Source organism: Diceros bicornis, chromosome 13, assembly GCF_020826845.1.
Source record: "Diceros bicornis minor isolate mBicDic1 chromosome 13, mDicBic1.mat.cur, whole genome shotgun sequence".
In the NCBI taxonomy this organism is placed as follows: domain Eukaryota; kingdom Metazoa; phylum Chordata; class Mammalia; order Perissodactyla; family Rhinocerotidae; genus Diceros; species Diceros bicornis.
Genome location: NC_080752.1, coordinates 22,483,403 through 22,501,882, shown reverse-complemented (window position 1 = coordinate 22,501,882; position 18,480 = coordinate 22,483,403). Strand labels below are relative to the sequence as shown.

The window sequence follows — 18,480 nt, the reverse complement described above, 5'->3', positions numbered from 1 at the left end:
TTCAGCAGCTGGCCTCAAGCTAGTGCTGCCTGGAGGGGAGGCTCGGCCGCACTCTGTGGGAGGAGGACCCGGTGAAGAGCAGCCTCTGACCTGACGTGGGCCGGGCTCTGCCTGGCCTGCTGGGCCTCCAGCTCCGGGTCTAGCTGGACAGGGTGTCACTCAGGCAGAAGGGGATGCTTGCCACTGTCTGGGGCCTCCATCTCTGCCAAGCTAGTCCCTTCTGCTGGCACCACCAGCCCCGTCCAACCCATGCTGAAGTGCTCACCCCTGGGCTTCACCTGCCCCATCCCGGTCCCACCGCCATCACAGATGCCTTGCAGGCACAGCGACCCCACCATTCCCAGCCCAGCCTTCCTGCCTCCCCATCCCTGAGCAAATGGAGGATGGACTCAGGGACCCTGGGCTCCACCAGCTCGGCCTCCCCCCCGTGGGTGATGCTACCGGCACTTGGGCCTCAGGTTACCCCACTTTACCAGGACCACCTGGAAAAGCCCTTCTTGGCCTGTCTCTCTAGTCTGCATCCTCACCCCCAAGGGACTCGGGGGAAGTTGGGGTGCCCTGGCCCCAGGGTCCCCACATCAAGCTGGGCATGGGCTGGGTGGCCTCACCCCACAGCGCCAAAGACTGGCCGCCCTCCCTCCCAAGAAAGGGCGCGGAGACTTCAAGGAGAAAGTGCTTTATCAGCCTCCTCGGCCCACGGGCAGATGCTCAGCTCCGCACACGGACTCGCCAGGAGTAGGTGCTGAGCACACGCTGCCGCCGGCGCACCACACAAGTGTACGTGCCCTCGTTGATGGCGTTGGCTATGATGCTCAGGTGCGCCTCACCCAGCGCCAGGTAGCCGGGGTAGGAGAACTCCAGGGGCTCCTGGTCCTTGTACCAGCTGCAAGGAGGGCAGGAGAGCTGGGCAGGGGCCCGAGACCTGCCGCCCACCCTCGGTGCGTCGCGGGGCAGGGTCACTCACTACACTTTGCCTTTCTTGTGGAGGATCTTCTGGCCGCAGCGGAAGGTCACGTTCCTGCCCTCTGGCACCAGCCTGGTTTTGGTCCTGGGAGGCGGCGCGGTGGAGGCCACTGTGGGGAAGGGGAACTCTGCTCCGGGTGGGGAGGGCCTGTCAGTACCCCGCCCTGCCCCAGACCCCTGCCAGGACTGGGGAACCCAGGCTTACCGTAGCAGAAGTCGCAGCTGCTGGGGCAGAGCCTTTTCATGAGCCTTCGGCGGGCGTCGCAAAAGCCCCTCCGAGCCCACGATGCACACACAAACAGCCGGTCCAGGCAGCCTGCGGAAGCGTGACCTGGCCTCAGAGCCTGCCCAGCACCCCCGCCCGGCCACCTGCCCGCTGTGGGCACTCACCGTAGAGCCGGTGCAGCCCCCACAGCTCATCCTGCGACAGCGCCTTCCAGCCGCGCAGTGTGGCGTTGAGGTGCATGAGCGCACGGCTGTGCTGCGAGTGCATCAGGCCCAGTGCGTGGCCGATCTCGTGGGCAGCCACGTGCACCAGGTCGGTGAGCCACACGCCTGCAGGCCCCGCTGGTCAGCGCCTCGGACCCCGGCCCAGCCCTCCGCCCTCCGCCCTCACTCCCGTGGCCCGCACATCTGCTGCAGTGCAGCCTCGGAGCCTCCCTCGGCTCAGCCATGGGAAGATAAGAATGTTCCCGGCCAGCCGAGGCGGTGAGCTCGGCCCCCAGGAATGCAGCTCCGGCTCCGGCTCCAGCGGCGTGGGGGGTGGGAGGGCTTCAGGGCTTCTGGAACCCAGGCCTATGGCCTCCTCACAGCCTCCCCCTCCCCGCCTGCTTAACCTCAAATCAAAGCCACCGCAATCCCCAAAGCCCTCCCGCTGTGCCCACCGTGGTGTGGAGGGCCCAGAGGAGGCCAGGCCGGCTGTCACCTTTCTTCCAGCTGTATCGGGTGGGGCCCAAGACCCAGTACTCGCTGTCGTCAAAGTGGATGCCGCCGTGCGGGGGGAAGAAGGCGTGGGCCAGCTCACCGGTGGGGCCGTCGAAGCAGTGGTGCAGCGCGGAGACCAGGCAGTCGGTGTGGTTGACTGGGTAGAAGCCTGGGGGAGCACAGGGCTGAGCGGGGGCCTTGCAGCTGGGCGGGGGCGGGGGCACGGTGCCCACCTATGCGGAGGTCACTGGGCTGCTCGGGGGCCACCTCTCGGAAGCTGAAGGGGGACACGTCACTCCACATGCGGAAGGCGGCGGCCAGGCCCCGCCGGGTCTCTCTGGGACTCAGCAGGTTCCGTGGGAAGGAGAGGATCCTGGGGTGGGGTTCAACGTCAGGGGTGGCGGCCAGGCTGCACCGCGCTCCCCCCAGGGCCAGGTCGCACCTGTAGGTGAGGTTGAAGTGGTCCCAGCGCAGCCTGGCTGGGGTCAGCGTGTAGCGGCGTCTGCGGGGCGCCTGGGGGGGCAGCAGGCTGGGGCCCGGGGTGGCGAGGACCCGCACGGGGTGATGCGCAGCGACATCGCCCTTCAAGGGAAGCAAGTGCTCCTAGGGAAGCAGTAGGGACTGTCCCCAAGTCGGAAACGCGAGAGAAAGGGACTAGAAGGAAGTGGGGTGGGGGGTGCAGGTCAGGGGAGCACTGACTTTCCCTCTGTCTGCGTTTTCTGCTTTTCTACCCCGAGCGAGTGAGCGTTACTTCTACAGCCAGAAAGAAAAAGGCTCCTAAAAACAGGCCAGGTCTGAGTGGGCGGAGCCGGAGGCCTGACGCCGTCCCCCCCGCCGGCAAACACAGGGCTCGCGGACCCTCGGACCGCAGAGCCAGCCCGGGCCCCCCTCGCGGCTCTCACCTGCGCTGCGCTCACGGCGGGCCTGGCCGCCCGGGCCCCCAGCTGGGCCAGCAGCACGAGCGCGGGCAGGAGGCACAGTGCGCCCAACACAGCCCCGAGCCGCCAGGCCTGGTCGCCGGCCCGCGACGCCGCCGAGGGGACGCAGGCCCCGCGGCCCATGGCGCCTGCGAACTGGCTGTCGGGGCTGCGGGCCGCGTGGGGCTGCGCGCGGGACCGGCGGAGCCGCGGAGGAGCCGGGCGGGAGGCGCTGGGCGGCTCGGGTTACAGCCCCGCGGGGGGGCTGGGGGCTGGGGGGGCGCAGCTGCCCCTGAAGGGAACCAGCTGGCCGCCCGCTGTCGGGAGCACCCCGCCGCCTGCAGCTGGGCGCGGGGACCCAGGGCCTGTGGGTCGGTGGCAGTGGCCTGGGCAGGGCCTGCTGGGCGGGGTCACTTGGGCAGGGGGGGGCGAGGACGGCCCCGACCGCCAGGGAAGGGACAGCCTTCAGCAAGTGTGGTGAGTTGGGGTCCCTAAATTGGCTCTGAGCTGAATGACCCGGCGGTTCTTTCCCCAAATGAAATCCCCCCAACCCCCTGGACACGGAAGGTCGAGACCCGAGAATGGAGCCTCCATCCTGGCCGGCTCAGGACTCGCCCCCCCCGCAGGCGCTGGCCTGACAGGGTCCCCGCGAGAGGGGAGGGGACACGGCGGGAGGGGACGTGGCAAGTGAGTACCGGCGGCTGAGGGGGAGGAGAGAGGCGAGCAGGCGGCGTGGGGATGGCGCCCCGGAGGAGCAAGGCTTCGGTGCCAGGAGGGAGGGGGCCTGCAGGGGTCCCGCGAGACCCGGAACGGCCAACGGAGGGACCTCCGTGGGGGGCGTGGGGAAAGAGCATGAGGTGCGGGGTGGGGGTGTAGGGAGCCGGGGAGCGGAGCCAGGCGCGGCGCCGAGGTCTGGAATGGCCGGAGTGGGGGAGGGGAACGGAAGACTCGACGGGACGGCCTTCAGGCTGAGCTGGGCGGGGGAGCCGGGCCAGGCGGGATGCTGGCGAGCGCGCCTCTGGGCGGGGGGAACCGAGATCCAGGAGCAGGAGGCCGCGAGGGCGGAGCGGGCTGGGGGAAAGGGAGACGGGGGGTGGGGTCGGGGTTGGGAAGGAGCCGGGGGGATTGGGCCGAGGGACGGGAGCCGCAGCACCAGAGGAGGTCGGGGGTCCGGGCCCTCCCCGTTCCCATCCAGGCCGGAGTGACAGTGGCGCGCCGGGCCGGCGGGGCCAGCGCCAAGTGGCTGGCGGGCAGCCATGAGGCTCCGGGAGAGCATTTCGGGTGGTTCTTGGAAAGCGCCCGGCTGCCGGGCCCAGCCGAGGGCAGCGCCCCCCTCTTCTCGGCTACATATTTGCTCCAACAAACCGACTGTCCGCGCCCGTGCTCTGCTCCCCCCCCCCCGCCCCCGTCAGCAGACCTGGGACCCTGCCGGGCCCCTGGCCTGAAACAGACGCCTGCTTAACCAGGACCCCACAGCCCCCGCGAGAACCGGGTCCTGCTCTGGTCCAAGCCCATCTCCACAGCCCGCCCCAGGAAAAAAAGACGACGGGACGAGGCGCTGTCAGGGGTCGCGGGGAGGCCCCAAGCCGGCCGTGATGCTGGGGTTCCGGACCACCCAGTGCTTCTGGAGAATGTTTCTGGCCCCGAGGTCGGGGTCTGGGCAACAGTCTGGACCCAGGAGTCCTGGGAAGGGCAAGACGCGCGGGTCGGGAGGGTGCCGAGCGGGGCATCGGGCCAAAGCAGGCCAGTGCTGGAACAGGGACCGGTCTGGCCAGCCCGGGGCGGGGGGCAGGGGGCAGCGCAGCGGGGGCGGGACCCCGGGTGTGGATAGCGCCCAGGCTCGTCTGTCTGTCCCCCGGGCAGGGGAACTGAGACCCCCGCACCGCCCCAGGCAGCACCAGGCGACAAAGTCCGAGAATCTTTTTATAAAACACGGGGGGAGGGGGGGAGAGCTTGCGAAGGCGACCGCGGGACGTGGCTCCGCAGCGAGACGGGGCGCGGCCGGGCTACACGAAGATCTGGATGCGGTCGCGGATGGGCTGGCGGCAGATGGGGCAGGCGCTGAGCGCGGCGCCACACGGCGCGCACGCGCCGTGGCCGCACTGGAACACGAGGCGGATGTGGCTGTCGATGCAGATCGGGCAGGTGATGCGCTCCTCCATCTGCCGGTAGCGGCTCTGCAGCTCCTCCACCAGCTGCCGCGGCGGGCCGGGAGCGGACGCCGCGCTGGCCACCTCCGTGCCGTCTGCGGACGGGGGTCCGGGTCAGCGGTTCCGGGGGAGCTGCGGGCGGGCGCGGGCCGTGCACGGAGGGCTATGGGCAGAGCGTGAGCGGCGGCAGGGGGCGTGGGCGTGGAGCAACCGCGGGTGGAGGTGTGAGGCGCGAGGCGGGGGCAGGGCCGGGTGGGGTCGGCGCCGAGCCCCGCCCCCCACCGCCCCACCCACCTGGGCGCAGCTTTTTGCCGATGACCGCCTGGCACCTGATGCATTTCTTCATCCTCTGCGCGCACTCTGCGGGGGGGAGCGCGCGGTTGGGCGGGGCCGCGCCGACCCGGCCCCCCTGCGCCCCCCGCACTCACCCTCGCACACAGTGCGGTGCTGGCACGGCGAGAACAGCACCAGCAGCGCCAGCTCGGAGCACACCAGGCACTCAGCGGCCTCGGGCCCTGACGGCGCGGCCACGTGCAGGTTCGTCACGGTGTTAGGAGTGCTGAGCACCAGCCTCGGGCCCGGGGCCGCGCCCCCGCCGCCGCACGCCTGCCGCTCGCTGCATTTGGAGGCGGAGGCTTGAAAGGGTCCGGGGGGCGGGGGTCTGTCCTCCCCCCCCGCCCCCCGCCCCCGCGCCGGGCTCACCGGAAGCGCTGGGCGCAGCCTTGCAAGGCCTTGAGCAAGGGGCCCTCGTCGGCCAGGTCCAGCGGGCTCCGGCCGCGGTGGTTGGCGTAGCTCACGTCGGCGCCCTCCAGCACCAGGAAGCAGGCCACTGCCGCGCCCACCGTCAGCTCCGCGCTGCCCGGGAGGCCTGAGGCCTGTAGCTGGGCGGCAGACGGACTCCGGTGAGGGTGGGCGCCAGGTCAAGCCTCGTGGCCGGACGCTGGCACTGGACTGCCCCGACTCTTGGGGCAGAGCATGGGCACCCCCTCCCTGTCTGAGGCTGCCGGGAAAGGGAGGCAGGCGGGAGTGGTGCCCCTGCCTGGGGACTCCTGGGAGGGGCTGAGTTCCAACCCACTACACCCTGGACTCCGTCCCATCCCCACTGGGCCCCACGCCCTTTCCCAGGCTGGTGATGAGCGCATAATCGCAGAGAGACTGGCCATGTTGTGGTGACGGGGATCACAGAAGATGCCCTCTGCAAAACACAGCCACCCCGGCTGCCCACCCCCAAGAGGGCCTGGCTCCCTGGCCCTCACTGAAGGCGGAGGTGGACAGTGGCTCAGGCCCTGCGTGGAGCCTGCAGCTAGGCAGCATGGCCCACCTCTCCAGCACCCAGATCCACACTTCCTCACCCTGGACAGCAGCTGTAAGGGCCCCGAGTCCCCCCCGGCCCCATCAGCCACGAGAGACAGTAGCCGATGGCGTTGCAGTGCCACGTGCAGGGCCGTGTCCCCCTCCTCGTCCTCGGCATTGACGCTGCAGCCAGCATCCACCAGCAGTGGCACCAGCCCCACGTGGGCCTGCTGCACAGCCAAGTGCAGCGGGGACTGGAGCTTACGGTTTCGAACATTCACGTCACAGTGGCCCTGGGAAGGGGGGTGGGTACAGGCTCAGCCCAGGGACACCCAGCGGGCCCTACCTCCCCAGCCCCTGGGCTGGCCTGGGGCCTTGTGTCTGCACCTCTTGGATGAGAATCTGGGCGACCTCCCGGTGGTTGTTGAGGGCGGCCAGGTGCAATGCTGTAAAGCCGTCCTCCTTCTTGGCATCCACCAGCTGCCGTGCCCGTCCCAGGATCCTCCTGACGGCTCTGTGGGGGCAGGGAGACGTATCTGGGGTCATGGGCACTCCAGAGTGGCCCAGCAGTGCGGCAGGAGCCTGGCCACTGGCCATGTGCCCATCCCAAACTCACAGCGTATGGCCTTTGAGAGACGCATGGTGCAGCAGGGTAAAGCCCTGGCTGTTGGTGGCAGTAACGTCGATGGCCGGCACCTCAGTGAGGATCTCCACGATGCCGCTGGCGCCGGCGCCAGCTGATATGGCACAGTGCAGGGGTGTGTCAGCATGGGCATCCTGCCAGTGGTGGATCAATGGTCACTCAATGGGCAGGTTACTGCCACTGTCTCCTTGACCCCAGGGATAGGGCCGGGGACCCAGCACTCACAGGCAGGTTGACGTCACAGCCGTGCTCACACAGGACCCTCACCACCTCCAGGAAGCCCCTCTGCACAGCCACGTGCAGCGCTGCGCTCCGGGTGCCATTAAGAGCATTGGCCCCGCACCCTGAGCTCAGGAGCACCTGGGCAGCCTCGGGCTGGTTCCTGACGGGAGAGGAAGCAGGAGGAGTGCTGTGCCCACTGGCTGGACCTGCAGGCCCAGCCCCTGGTGCCCCTGCACAGGCCTTACCCGAGGGCTGCATAGTGCAACGCCGTGTTGCCCTCATCGTCAGGCAGGTCCACGTCTGCCCGTGCCTGCAGCAGTAGCCGCACCAACTCCACCTGACCTAGGTAGGCCGCCACCAGCAGGGCAGTCCTGCCCTGGTTCTTGGTGTCCACCTGCCAGGAGAGCCAGCAGGTCAGCCCCTGGCCCTCTGCCCCTCTCCCTGGGGCTGGCCGGGCGTGGGGAGGTGGGGAGGGGTCACAGGAGCTTGCCTGCTCTGGGTGCCTCCGAAGCAGGTCCAGAGACCGGGCCATGTTGCCCAGGGCCACCTCCACCACCAGCCTCCCTGGGTGCTCCGGGTCAGTCTTCTGGGCTCGAAGCTTGTCCAGCGCAACGCTCAGGGAGCCTGGGGGACAAGGCTAAAGTTAAGAGGTGGCCAGGAGCAGCCCCACCTCCCGCTGGCTGCCCATACTGGGTGCCCGCACTTTTGTTCTCCCTGGCACGCTCAGCCACGTCCAGGTTGGCATCCTCCTCAGGTCGGTAGGCCACCAGGCAGGAGGGGCTGAAGGTCCACAGCTGACCACCGACTGCCACACGCAGGTTCCCATCTCCAAAAACCTTCACCACATTCCCAACATGGCCCAGGGCCTGTGTGGGGAGAGGCAGGGGTCACAGACAGGTCTCCCAGGGGTGTGAGGCAGGTGGGGGTGGAGGTAGGGGTGGGGGACTCACAGGGGCCATGTCATCTGTCCACTCCCCGTGCCCGGCCTGCAGCCGCTTCACCGTGTCAAGGTCATCGATGACCCGCACGACATCGCCCACCCAGAAGGAGTTGTGCTAAGTAACAGAGAGACATGTGAGGGGAGACCCCAGGCAGGTGTGGCTGCCCAGGGCTGTGGAGCGGGAGGGCCCCCATCGAGCTCCACAGGACAGGCAGGCCTGAACTTGACCCCAGCCCCTGCTGGAAAGCACAACCAGAAGATCTGGCTGGATGAGGGCCACAAGTGACCAGGGCGGCCCTGGGTGGCCCAGCCCCAGAGCCAGGTGGGTGACAGCTGGAAAGGCAGCCAGGCATCGGCATCCAGACCAGACAAAAGCCAGGTCTGGGGTGGTGTGAAGGCCACAATGGGCCTTCCCTGCACACTGAGCAGGGAGCAGGCAGCATGGCCAAGGCCAGACAGGAACAGAGTGGGGCGGGGCCTGAACAGCATTGGGCAGGGCCCCAGGATGAGGGGGCGTGGCCAAAATGGCATGGGGCGTGTCAGGGGCTGCTCGTCCCCCACCCCCAAACCCTTCTTGGCAACTTCCCACACACCTGCGCCCTCACCTGTACAAGACTCACTCTACAAACCACATGTCTCGTGACCCCCCCACACCCCCTCCTCGAAGGGGTATCCCGGACTCCAGGTCCAAGCTGAGCACTGGCACGTCCTCTCTGCCCAGGGCCGCCATCCGTGGATGCCCACCGCCTGCCTCCTCCATCCAAGCAATCCTGCTTCCCAAACAGCTCTCACCGCGCCCACCCCCGCTTCCTCGCCTCACTGGGACAAGCGCCCACCCTGTCCTGACAGGCCTTCCCACACCCACTCACCACCTGCCGCACCCACAGGGAGCAGTTTAGAAAGTAAGCCCAACTACATCCCCTCCCACCTATAACACTTCGGGGGGTTCATTTGCCCCTCAGGATAAACACTAGTGCCTGGCCTGATGCCCCAGCCTCCAAGGCTCTCGGTGCCTTGCTCTCCTCTATGTCCCTTCACACCTGGATCCCCTCTTCATGGAACTAATGCCCTTGGGACCCCACCAAGCACTCCCCTCTTCCTTCGAGGCTGGAGGAAGGCATTCAGGGCGGAGCAGGTACACGGAGGGGGGGTGCAGAAGCGAGCAGATGGGGCTCAGCCCAGCCCCCCATGCACCTTGGTGAGAGCCCCAGGGTGGAAGGTCCAGCGGGTCTCATGGCTGAACTGCACACGCACGTCCCCACGGTCCGTGATGCGGTGCACAGTGCCCGTCTGTCCGATAAACTGTGGCAGGTCATGGAGGCTGTGGCTGGGTGGAGCAGGAGGGCTGGGGGTCCAGAGGATGTGGGAGGGGAGGCACGGGGGGCTCAGCAGGTGGGGTGGCTCACCTCCGCCATCCTGGGGTTCCACCCGCCGTGGCCTTCCTGCATCTCCCTCAGGATGTCTGGGTCCAGCAGACACTTAACCTTGTCCCCGTGCTGGAAGGGCTGGCCGTCCGCACTCACCCTGCGCTGCAGCTCTGCTGGCTTGCCTGGGGGCAGGCAGCAGGCCCTGCTCAGGCAGGGTCCCTCCCTCCTCTCCCCTCCTCGGTGACTTCATAGGCCAGCCCAGGCCCAGCGCTGCCGCTGAGGCTCAGCCAGGGCGGATGGGCAGCTGGTGTCAGTGGGGCCAGCCCTACCGAGCCTTGGGAGGTGCTCCTTGTAGTAGAAGCCGCCGGCCGCCTCGCCCACACACTTGAGGTCCACTTTGCCCTTGTGGCCCACACGGTACACATTGGTGGTGCCATCGGCCCACGTCACGCTGGCCACACTCCGGCCCGTCTCCACATCCCAGCCACGGATGTCCACCACTCGGCCTGGTTTCCCTTCCCCTCCTGGGGAGACAGTGGCCCCACTGGTAGGCTAAGCCAGTGCCACAAGGCTGACCATAGGTGGCAGCCCAGCCCCCACCTTCCCACGCCAGCCCCCCACTCACCGTCCTGTGAGCCCCACTCCCAGTCGGGGCCCCGTACCACCTTTGCCCCCTGGAAGATGCCCCTCAACGGGATCCTTGGGAGGCCCTGGCGGGGACTCAGTGTTACCCTGCAAAAGAGTGAGTGGGTCCCGGGCCATGCGGGATAGTGGTGTGACGATGATGCAGGCCCTCTGCTCTGCCCAGCCTTGTCCTTCCCCCTACCCCCTCACCCCCTGCTCCCACTCACACCTGGCTGGGGTCTGCCAGATGGGGTCCTCGCTCCACCCTGGGACAGCTGGCCCAGCAGGTCAGTGCCCTCCACACTCTGGGCCTGAGTCTGCTGACTGTCCCTCCAGGGGACCTTCCCTGATGCCAGGTTGGGAGGGCACCCCCGGCCCACCCTCACAGCATGGCCTGTGTGCGCGGTCACTCCACATGTGCTGCCTCCCAATGGGCCAGGCGCCCTCTGTTAGGGCTGTCCCCAGATCTCGGAGCATGGCCAGGCCCAGGGGAGGGTTCAGCATATGGGAAATGGAGGAATGAGGAACGTAGGCTTGGCTAGAGGTACGCAGACAGCTGATCCCTGCTCCTACTCTGGCCAGTGGGCAGCTGGGATGTAAAGCACACACCTCCCCTCCACGTGTGTGGGGAGTGTCAAGGAGACAAAGGCAACAGTGCAGGATATAGGGGGTGCTCCTCTGGGTGCCCACCCTAGCCCGGCAGACTCCTGATCCCCCCGACCACAGCAAAGAAGCCTCCCAGCCAGGCCAACAGCACCTCCCCAACTGTGTCTAGCGGCTGGCTCCCAGCGTGGGCTGCCCACTGCCAGACCCAGGGTCTCCAGGGGGGATGCCACCCTCAGTGCCTGCACCATGGCTGCACTGGGGAGCCACGCCTGGCCCTAGGGGTGGTCCCAGGAGAGAGGAGCCCCATCTACAGCACCAACCTCTGCAGACCTGCTCAGTGGACATGGTTGCCTTCTGCTGGGAGTAGGGGCTGTTGTCAATGCCCAGGCCCCTGAAGTGACCATGACCCTGGTCTTGGGAAGGACTTGACCTGCACCCTGGGGAGTGGTTGGCAGGAGGCAGCCCCCGTCCTCTGGGGCCACGGCCTGGTCCGGTGTCGGAGGTGCTTGTCATGAGGCCCTGGATATCACCAGGTAGGACCCAGTGCTGCCAGGGTCCTGGCCATCTGCACCCACACCTTGTGACCAGCACAGGGCTGCAGGGGTGGCAGCAGAACTCACGGGCGCGAGTGGGCTGTCTCGTAGCGCTCGAAGGCGTGGGCCAGGTCGTGCTTGCTGTGCATGTAGCACTGCGTGCAGAGGTCGTAGTCGAAGCAGACGCGGCACTTCCAGCGCATGCCCCGCAGCCCATGCTTCTTGCAGCAGTCACAGATGATGTTGGGGTGGCGGACGCCTGGGGGCGGGGCAGGGTCAGGGAGGGTGGGCGCCCCGCCCCCCGCCCCGCCCCCAGGATCGCCGCCGCACCGATCTGGGCGTTGTCGTAGAGCAGCAGGTCGTGCGCGCCCTGGTAGCCCGCGCGGTAGTTGGTGCGGGTGCCGTGGTCCCACTGCACGACTACCGTGCGGTCGGGGGTCGAGGGGCTGCCGTGGCGGCCGAGCTCCACCACTGTGCCCACGCCGCCCTCGCCGCCATCCTGCTGGCCCCACTTCCAGTCCACGCCGCGCACCACACGCATGCCCACCTGCACGCCCGCCTGGGGGTCTGGGTCCATGGTAGGCAGGACTGCTCCAGGACCTGCAGGCAGAGGGCGCCCTCAGGCCACGTCAAGAAGGCCACCCGGGCTCTCCGCGGTGGTTCCGGAGGGCTGCCAGGGAGAGGGATGGAACAGGTCCGGGAGAGCTAGGCAGGGAGGGGAGGGGGGCAAGTGCGAATGCCCTGGGGCAGGGAGGAGCTGGTGAGCATGCCTGCTAGAGGCTGAAGGAGGCCCCCTAGGCCACTTGCCAGCAGCAGGAGAGACCCACCATTCAGAAGGTGGAGGTGGCACCCGTTCTGGAGGGAGGGTGGGACACCTCTTTGGAAGGCGCCTCCAGCCGCTATGAGACCCTGCCCTAGAATGAGCTGGAACGGAAGTGGGAGGCAGTCCTTGTGAGAGGACAGTGGACCGCCAAGGAACCAGGGACAAGACCTGGCCGGGGCTCCCTCAGCAAATGCCCGCAGAGGGTCTGCCCGTGGTGGGAGATGGGTTCTGGGTGGCTGGCACACAGTGGCCATCAATACCTATTGCAGGGGGTTGCAGAGGTCAACATGAGATAAGACAACAAAGCTTTCAGAAGAAAACAGACTGTGCAGCCAGTTGGTAAGCCGGACTGCACTTCAGGTAAGAACTGCTGTTCATCAAGACACCATTCCAGGATGAAGGGGCAGCGGCACCCGAGACAACCAACACACTCACCCCTCGAAGGGCTCGTGTCCCGAGCATGAGAGAACGCCCACAGATCCACACTGACGAAGCAGACAGCCCAGCAGAAGACGGCGCAACGCTGGGACGGGGGCCAACAACTCACGCACACACGGGGTCTGGTCACCAGGCCGCTGCTCACGGGTGTGACTACACTCACGGCCCCGCAGGTGGGTGGACAGTACCATGAGTTCACTCTGGCCCCACCGCTGGGGCCTTCTCTGGAGAACCATGGCCCGGCGCTCCAGGTATGTACTAGATAGAGGTGATACACGTGCTCACAGCAGCGCCCTCCCCCGTGTCCTCAAGGGTGAACTGGGTCATGAGATGTGGTTCACCCCCAAGGGAGCAGGAACCACCATATACAGGCAGCAGCAGTTGGCAGGTGAAGCTCAGGGATAGACGCTGAAGGAAAGGAGCCACATGCCCGCTACCTGACTCCATTTATAGAAAGTACACAGACAGGACAAGCAAATCTAGGGCGCTGGAGCCAGGGAGGCAGTGGGGGCGGAGGTCACGGGGGGCTCTTAGGCCCGGGGAACGTGCTATTTCCTGATTTGGGTGCAATTACATACATGTTCACTTTGCAAACTTGGGTCACTTATGACCTGTGCCTCTCTGTATGATGTGATTCTTCAACAAGGTTTTTTAATGACACGAATGAATTTGAAAGACAGTTAAGAGGGAAAATCAGCAGGACTTGAAGCGGGAGAGGGCTCAGGGACTCTTGAATTTAAGAGAGCGATCACCACTCCATTTTCGGGAGCTGTGCCTGCAGAGTGGAGCAGGATCTCACACAGCCTGGACCCTGTGGCTGGGGAAGAAGCTGGCCCAGGGTGCTGCCCAAGGCAGGGCTGGGTGTGAATCGGGCAGCCTAGCTCCAGAGCTCCTGGGAGGCTGGAGGGAGACCCTGAGGCTGGCTGGGGAGCAGCTGAGGCAGGGAGGGGATGCTGCCAGCTGAGGCCCTGCCAGCTCCAGGTAGGGCCCTGTGGCCCTGTTCAGCTACAGGACACTGAGGCCATCCCAGGGCCTGGCCAACGACAAGAAAGGAAAACCACACGCCACTACTCCACCAGGACCCTGCCCCACCCCCAGCCCGACACAGCATCCCAGGCCTGGCCAGCTCAGGAGACGCCTTGGCCCAGCTGAGGCTGCAGGTGGGCCGGGAGGAAGGCCAGGCTTTAACCCCCAACTCCCACTCCGGCCAGCAGCCAGGGCCCCACCCCGTGGGTCTAGTGATGTCTACCCTCCGCCCAGCCCCACTCTGAGGCCTACGTCCAGCACAGGGTGGGTAGGGGAGACACACAGCCCACAGTGCTGGGCTTGGTCTGTGCCCAGCCCGAGTGTCCAAGCGAATGACCCCCTCACATCCACAGGGGTATGAACGGCTCGGCCAGCTTGGCCTTCTGCAAATTCTCCCCCCCCGGGCAGGATCCCCATGGTGGCTTCTTCCTCACCCTGCCTAGGACCTCCAGGGCTGCCAAAGAAACAGGTGGACGTTCTGAAAGGATGAAACTTCCCGGCCCGGTGGCTATTTAGGAGGCTGTTCTCAGAGAAACTCCTCGTTGCTCATTCATCCAGATGGCCTCACCTGCGGGGCCACACTGCCTCCCTCTACTGTCACCTCTCAGCTGCCCTCCCCTCTGTGGTCTCCAGACCCTGCTAAGATGGGGCACTGAGGCCTGAAGCCACAGCAGGCTCCAGCACCAAGGGCTTCTTCATCCCTCGACAGAGCACAGCCAAGCCCAAATCTGGCACAGCAACAATGCCCACATCAAGAACGCCCACGTGAGAATGCCATACGAAAATGCCTGTGACTCTTTGATGCTGGCGAGCCCCAGACAAGGGGAGGGGTCCTGTGGGCTGCCACCTGGGCAGTCAGGTATGGCGGGCCATGCACCTGTGGCCTCGGCCTCCTGCCTGGTGCCTCCCCATCAGTAGCTGCCACAGGTGTCAGACTCAGACAAAGCAGCACAGCCTGAGGGCTGGCCCTTAGGGCAAAGGCCCCACCCCACCAGGCTGCTGACCCCCACCAGATCCACACATGCCCTCCTTCCTGCCAGGAGCCCACCAGAACTGGTCACAGCAGGTGGGTCGTGCTGAGCCACCCCTCCCTCTTCCCAGATGCTCCTGTTGAGCGTCAGGTAGCCAGAGCGGGCCTCGTTCCAAGCAACCACAGACCCAAACAAGTGTGGGCAGACAGGCCCAACTAGAGGTTTCTGCTAGCAGGAGCAGCCCGTCTGCAGAGCCCAGAAACTGGCCCGATATCAGGATAACAGACTCAAGGCAGGCAAGGACCCAAGCCCCATGAACCGGCGGTGTGGTCCTTCTGTGACCAGGATGGCATGCCCTCTGTCTGTGAGCCCAACCTCTCAGCCTACCTCGCCAGCCGCCACACCTGCCTGCCTGCTGGCCTATGGATCCACTGGCTACATGCTGCGGGATGGTCTCCAACAAGACACGGTGGGAGCGGGGGGCACGCCAAGCAGGAGAGCAAGCATGGCTTGTGCCCAGCCCGGCCCTCAGGAAAATGGGCAGAGATCGGAGAGAGTGGGATGGGGGATGCCCAGCAGGGTCTGTGGGAAACCAGGACCAGGCCTCAGCTGGCGATGGCTCCATGTGAGCAAGAGGGTAGGGTCACCAGGGCAGTCCAGCCTGCGACAAGAGGCACGCCTGACCAGCACCTGTTGCATTCATACCCGATATTTTTAGCATGGCCAGAGAGCTCTCCTCCAGCCCTGGCCAGCAAACCACCACCCTCCCCAGGGCTGTCCCTCACAGGAGCCCACCAGCCCACATGGACACAGCTAGGTGGGGTACGCTGAGCCCTGGGCCTCCTCCTGCCCCTCACCTCTCGTGCGCAAACCAGCACCCGTTGAGGAGGATGGTGGAGAACAGAGGAGCGTCCCAACCTGGTGGCACCCATGGCCTGGGAAGCCTCCTTGTCACCTCCCCTCTGGCACTCCATCCCCAGAGGTCTTGGGGTCTGCCCTCTGCTTCAGTGGCTCTGTCCAGCATGGTGTCACCCGGCTCAGGCTTGAGCAGGGCCTCCAGCAATGCCTCCCTGCTGCCCCCTCCTACGTATTTGCCATGGGGACAGGCACTTGGCTCCCACGCCTCAGAAGCGCCTCGGCACAGCATCCTGGGACCCTCGTGAGGCAGGCTAGGTGGCTTTCCAGGCCTCTCGTCACTTCCCTCCACCCACCTCCTCGCCTGGTCTTTGTCAGTGTCATCCCCGGGGCCCAGGACATGGCCAAATGTGCTCCATGTGACATCAGGCATCAGGGTTCACTACGTCACCTCAGAAGGCCCCACAAGGGTGTGTGGGGAGGGGCTGGCAAGTGGGGAATGGACCGGGGTCAGGAGCAGGGAGGCAGTGACGAAACCCAGAGGGGCAAGGGAGGAAGGGCACCCCCATGTCAGTGGGAAATTCACCCAGAGAGTTCCTTCTTTTTCTTCCTTGGCCAGAAACGCTGTACTCTGCCATCTTCCTCAGAGTTTAGAGGTCCTACCCCTGGCTGGCACCCAAAGCCCCACAGAGGCTGTCACTGCGAATGTTTAAATGACTCTGAGGCAGTCGGGGTGTGAGGACTTGCGTGACAGGTGCGCTTTAGCAAAATCAGAACTTACCTTAGAACGCACACCAGCCTTGCATCAGCATCCCGGACATCTAGCTGCTATTTCCTGGGTCACAAATTTGCTCAGCCACCAAGATTTCCTGTGGGAAACCAGCACCCATTGCCAACACAGAACACAGCAAACCAAACAGGTAGCCAGCCAGCAAGTCTGGGGAAAAATGGTTTTTGAAAGGTAGTTTTATGCTTTTAGCGTTTACCATCTCAACCAAACAAGTGGACGTCTGGCTCTGCTCTGTTAGTTACTAGTTTCTCTTTTCACAAGAAACTGCCAGCTCTTGGAGGGTAGAACTATTTCCAAAGCACACATTGGGCCAGCGTAGAAATGAGCTGTTTCCCCTATTTGTGAATATTTTATTGGAAAAACTTTAAAAAGCCGTAAAGATTAAATCACATTTAGCTAGAAAGTTGGCAAACTGCCTTTATTCAGAAGAATGAACTTGTGTGTGACCGAGACTGCACCGACATGAGGCTGCCACTCATTCCCTTGCAGCTCCGGCTGGGCCTGATGCTGCTGTCTGAACCGACACCATGTGTGGCATAATCAGTCGGCAAAATTTGGTGAGTCACAGGCTCCTGTCAGGTGGCAGCTCTGACTAGGGCAAAGGTGAACATCCTGGGTGCCTGGGGGTCTCGCCCATTAGGGACTGGGGTGAAGCCCTTTGACGAGGAGCCCAGGAAACCTGGCTTGGCCCAGCATGAAGACAACTGCTGGGGGAAGGCCCAAAGGATGTACAGGGCTGTCACCACCCGAATCTTGGCCACCCAGACAGAAGCCCTGCAGGCACCTCTGCAGACTGGGGTGTCATGCTATTCAGATACTTGTTGCATCTCGGGCACAGGCCAGAGTGGAATCGTGAGAGGAGGGGACTGGCCAGGAAGAGCAGGATTTGCGGGCTTCCACGCTCAGGCTGCCTCCTCCCCAGCCCCACTGGTGCCCCCCCAGGAGCCTGTCTGGCAACTTTGCTTATTTCCTCAATTGGTTCTGAACTCAGAGGAGGAGAGGCAGGATTATTTATCCCCCATCCCCCCAATACACACACACACACACACACACACACACACACACACAAGCTCAAAAACAAGCAAAACCTTTCTGATATGGCATCACAGAATCCACAGGGCACAAGCGCCAAACACAAACCATCGCGCCACAAGCCCATCCAGAGCTCACCTGTCTGGCCGTCCAGTCGCCCCCTGCCCGCCTTGAGACTATTAGGCTGCAGCCCAGATGCCCGCAGACTAGGGCACTGGCCTCCAGCCTCGCTAAGCTTCAGCGCCAGCCCTGAGCCATCCAACCCTGTGGCGGCGGGGAGATGCAGGACGCACAGTGAGCAGCTCCGACGGGACCGCGGCGGCCGGGGCTGCCCTCTGTCTACACGCGCATCCCCGGGCCCGACGCGCAGAGCCCCCAGGGGCCGGCCTCTTGCCCTGCAGGCTCCCGGGGTCTGGCCGTCCCGCGCCTGCCGCAGTCACTGTCTGCGGCCGCCTGGACTGGGCCGGAGGGCCGGCGGGCTGGCACTGCAGACGTCAGGGCCCCGCGCTGCGCCCTGGGCACGAGCGGCCGGCGCGCGGGGGGAGCCGGGCAGGCAGGGCCGGGCTGGACACGGCCGGGTTGGACAGGGCACTGCCCGCGCCCGCCCCCGGACCTGACCCCCGCCTCACTCGCTCAGGTCCGCCCTGCCCCCTGTCATTCCACCGCCTTCCTCTGGAGGCTGCCCCGGGCCCCCAGTCGCTGCCAGACCCCTGCCCCGGCCTGGGTGCCCCCGCGACCCTCCACTTGCCCGGAAGTTTGCGTCCCGCCCGCTCGGCGCTCGACTGGGGCCTGAGGAGCGCCGAGTCTGTCAGCCGGCCGGCCGAGCGGCCTCGGTGCGTGCGGGGACTGACCCCCAGCTCCTCGGCTGCTCAGCGCCGGCTTGCCAGCCAGGCCAACCCGCGCCCGCGCCCACCGGCCCAGTGGCCCGAATCCCCCAGCACCCGGGGCCCCTAGGGCTGCCGCGGGGCCTGCCGGGAGTTGTAGTCCGTAGCCCGCCGGGACAGCAAGCAGGGGACGGGACCGAACCACAACTCCCAGGAGGCCCCGCGACGGCGTGACGCAGGCGGCTGGAGAGGGCGCTGCGGGCGCTAGGGAGAGAGAGAGGGAGGGAGCCCCGCGCCCGGACGGCGATGGGAGCGCCTCCTGCCCTGCCTCCCCGGGAGGGGCTCGGGCTGGGTTCTGCGCCGCCGCGGACGAGGGCGTGTTCGCGTCGGACAGCGTATGATGCACGTCGCCACAGGGCTGCGGGCTGCGGGGGCCTCGGCAGGCCTCTCACCACGCCGGCGCTGGGGGGCGCGGGGCCAAGCAGCGTGAGCCTGGACGAGAGGGGGCCAGACTCCTCGCCAGGTGGGCGCGGGGACAC

At 65.9% G+C, this 18,480-nt stretch overlaps 2 protein-coding genes across 10 annotated transcripts; both read right to left on the bottom strand.

Moving 5' to 3' along the window:
* Positions 1-658: 658 nt before the first annotated feature.
* Positions 659-2,948, bottom strand: MMP23B (matrix metallopeptidase 23B). The gene is made up of 8 exons (XM_058553860.1): positions 2,790-2,948; positions 2,330-2,490; positions 2,121-2,260; positions 1,889-2,056; positions 1,354-1,518; positions 1,169-1,279; positions 965-1,091; positions 659-883 (listed from the first exon to the last, which is right to left on the bottom strand). Exons 1-8 carry the CDS (start codon positions 2,946-2,948, stop codon positions 709-711), a joined length of 1,206 nt encoding a protein of 401 aa, XP_058409843.1. The 3' UTR covers positions 659-708.
* Positions 2,949-4,714: 1,766 nt separating this feature from the next.
* On the bottom strand, positions 4,715-17,446 carry MIB2 (MIB E3 ubiquitin protein ligase 2). 9 transcript variants are annotated; one of them, XM_058552663.1, is made up of 21 exons: positions 17,256-17,446; positions 16,077-16,232; positions 15,882-15,994; positions 11,513-11,782; positions 11,270-11,441; positions 10,045-10,151; positions 9,749-9,943; positions 9,459-9,601; positions 9,247-9,354; positions 8,063-8,167; positions 7,816-7,978; positions 7,603-7,736; positions 7,358-7,506; positions 7,116-7,272; positions 6,864-7,024; positions 6,635-6,761; positions 6,307-6,540; positions 5,657-5,835; positions 5,383-5,570; positions 5,249-5,314; positions 4,715-5,049 (listed from the first exon to the last, which is right to left on the bottom strand). In XM_058552663.1, the coding sequence occupies exons 3-21, from the start codon at positions 15,931-15,933 to the stop codon at positions 4,811-4,813; spliced, it is 2,949 nt and encodes a 982-aa protein (XP_058408646.1). In that variant the 5' UTR covers positions 15,934-15,994; positions 16,077-16,232; positions 17,256-17,446; the 3' UTR covers positions 4,715-4,810. The 9 variants fall into 9 exon arrangements, with proteins under 9 accessions (XP_058408646.1, XP_058408645.1, XP_058408648.1 ...); XM_058552662.1 differs by having other exon boundaries at positions 16,077-16,164; XM_058552665.1 differs by lacking the exon at positions 15,882-15,994 and having other exon boundaries at positions 16,077-16,164.
* Positions 17,447-18,480: the final 1,034 nt, after the last annotated feature.

Coding starts and splice junctions, on each gene's coding strand:
- MMP23B (XM_058553860.1), bottom strand. CDS start 2,948: ATGGGCCGCGGGGCCTGCGTCCCCTCGGCGGCGTCGCGGGCCGGCGAC. Junction 2,261..2,329: donor CACTTCAACCTCACCTACAG/GTGCGACCTGGC, acceptor ACCCCACCCCAG/GATCCTCTCCTTCCCACGGA. Junction 1,519..1,888: donor CCGATACAGCTGGAAGAAAG/GTGACAGCCGGC, acceptor CGGGGCCTGCAG/GCGTGTGGCTCACCGACCTG.
- MIB2 (XM_058552657.1), bottom strand. CDS start 12,259: ATGGCCACTGTGTGCCAGCCACCCAGAACCCATCTCCCACCACGGGCA. Junction 6,541..6,634: donor CCCAGATTCTCATCCAAGAG/GTGCAGACACAA, acceptor CCCCCTTCCCAG/GGCCACTGTGACGTGAATGT. Junction 5,050..5,248: donor CGGCAAAAAGCTGCGCCCAG/GTGGGTGGGGCG, acceptor CCCCGTCCGCAG/ACGGCACGGAGGTGGCCAGC.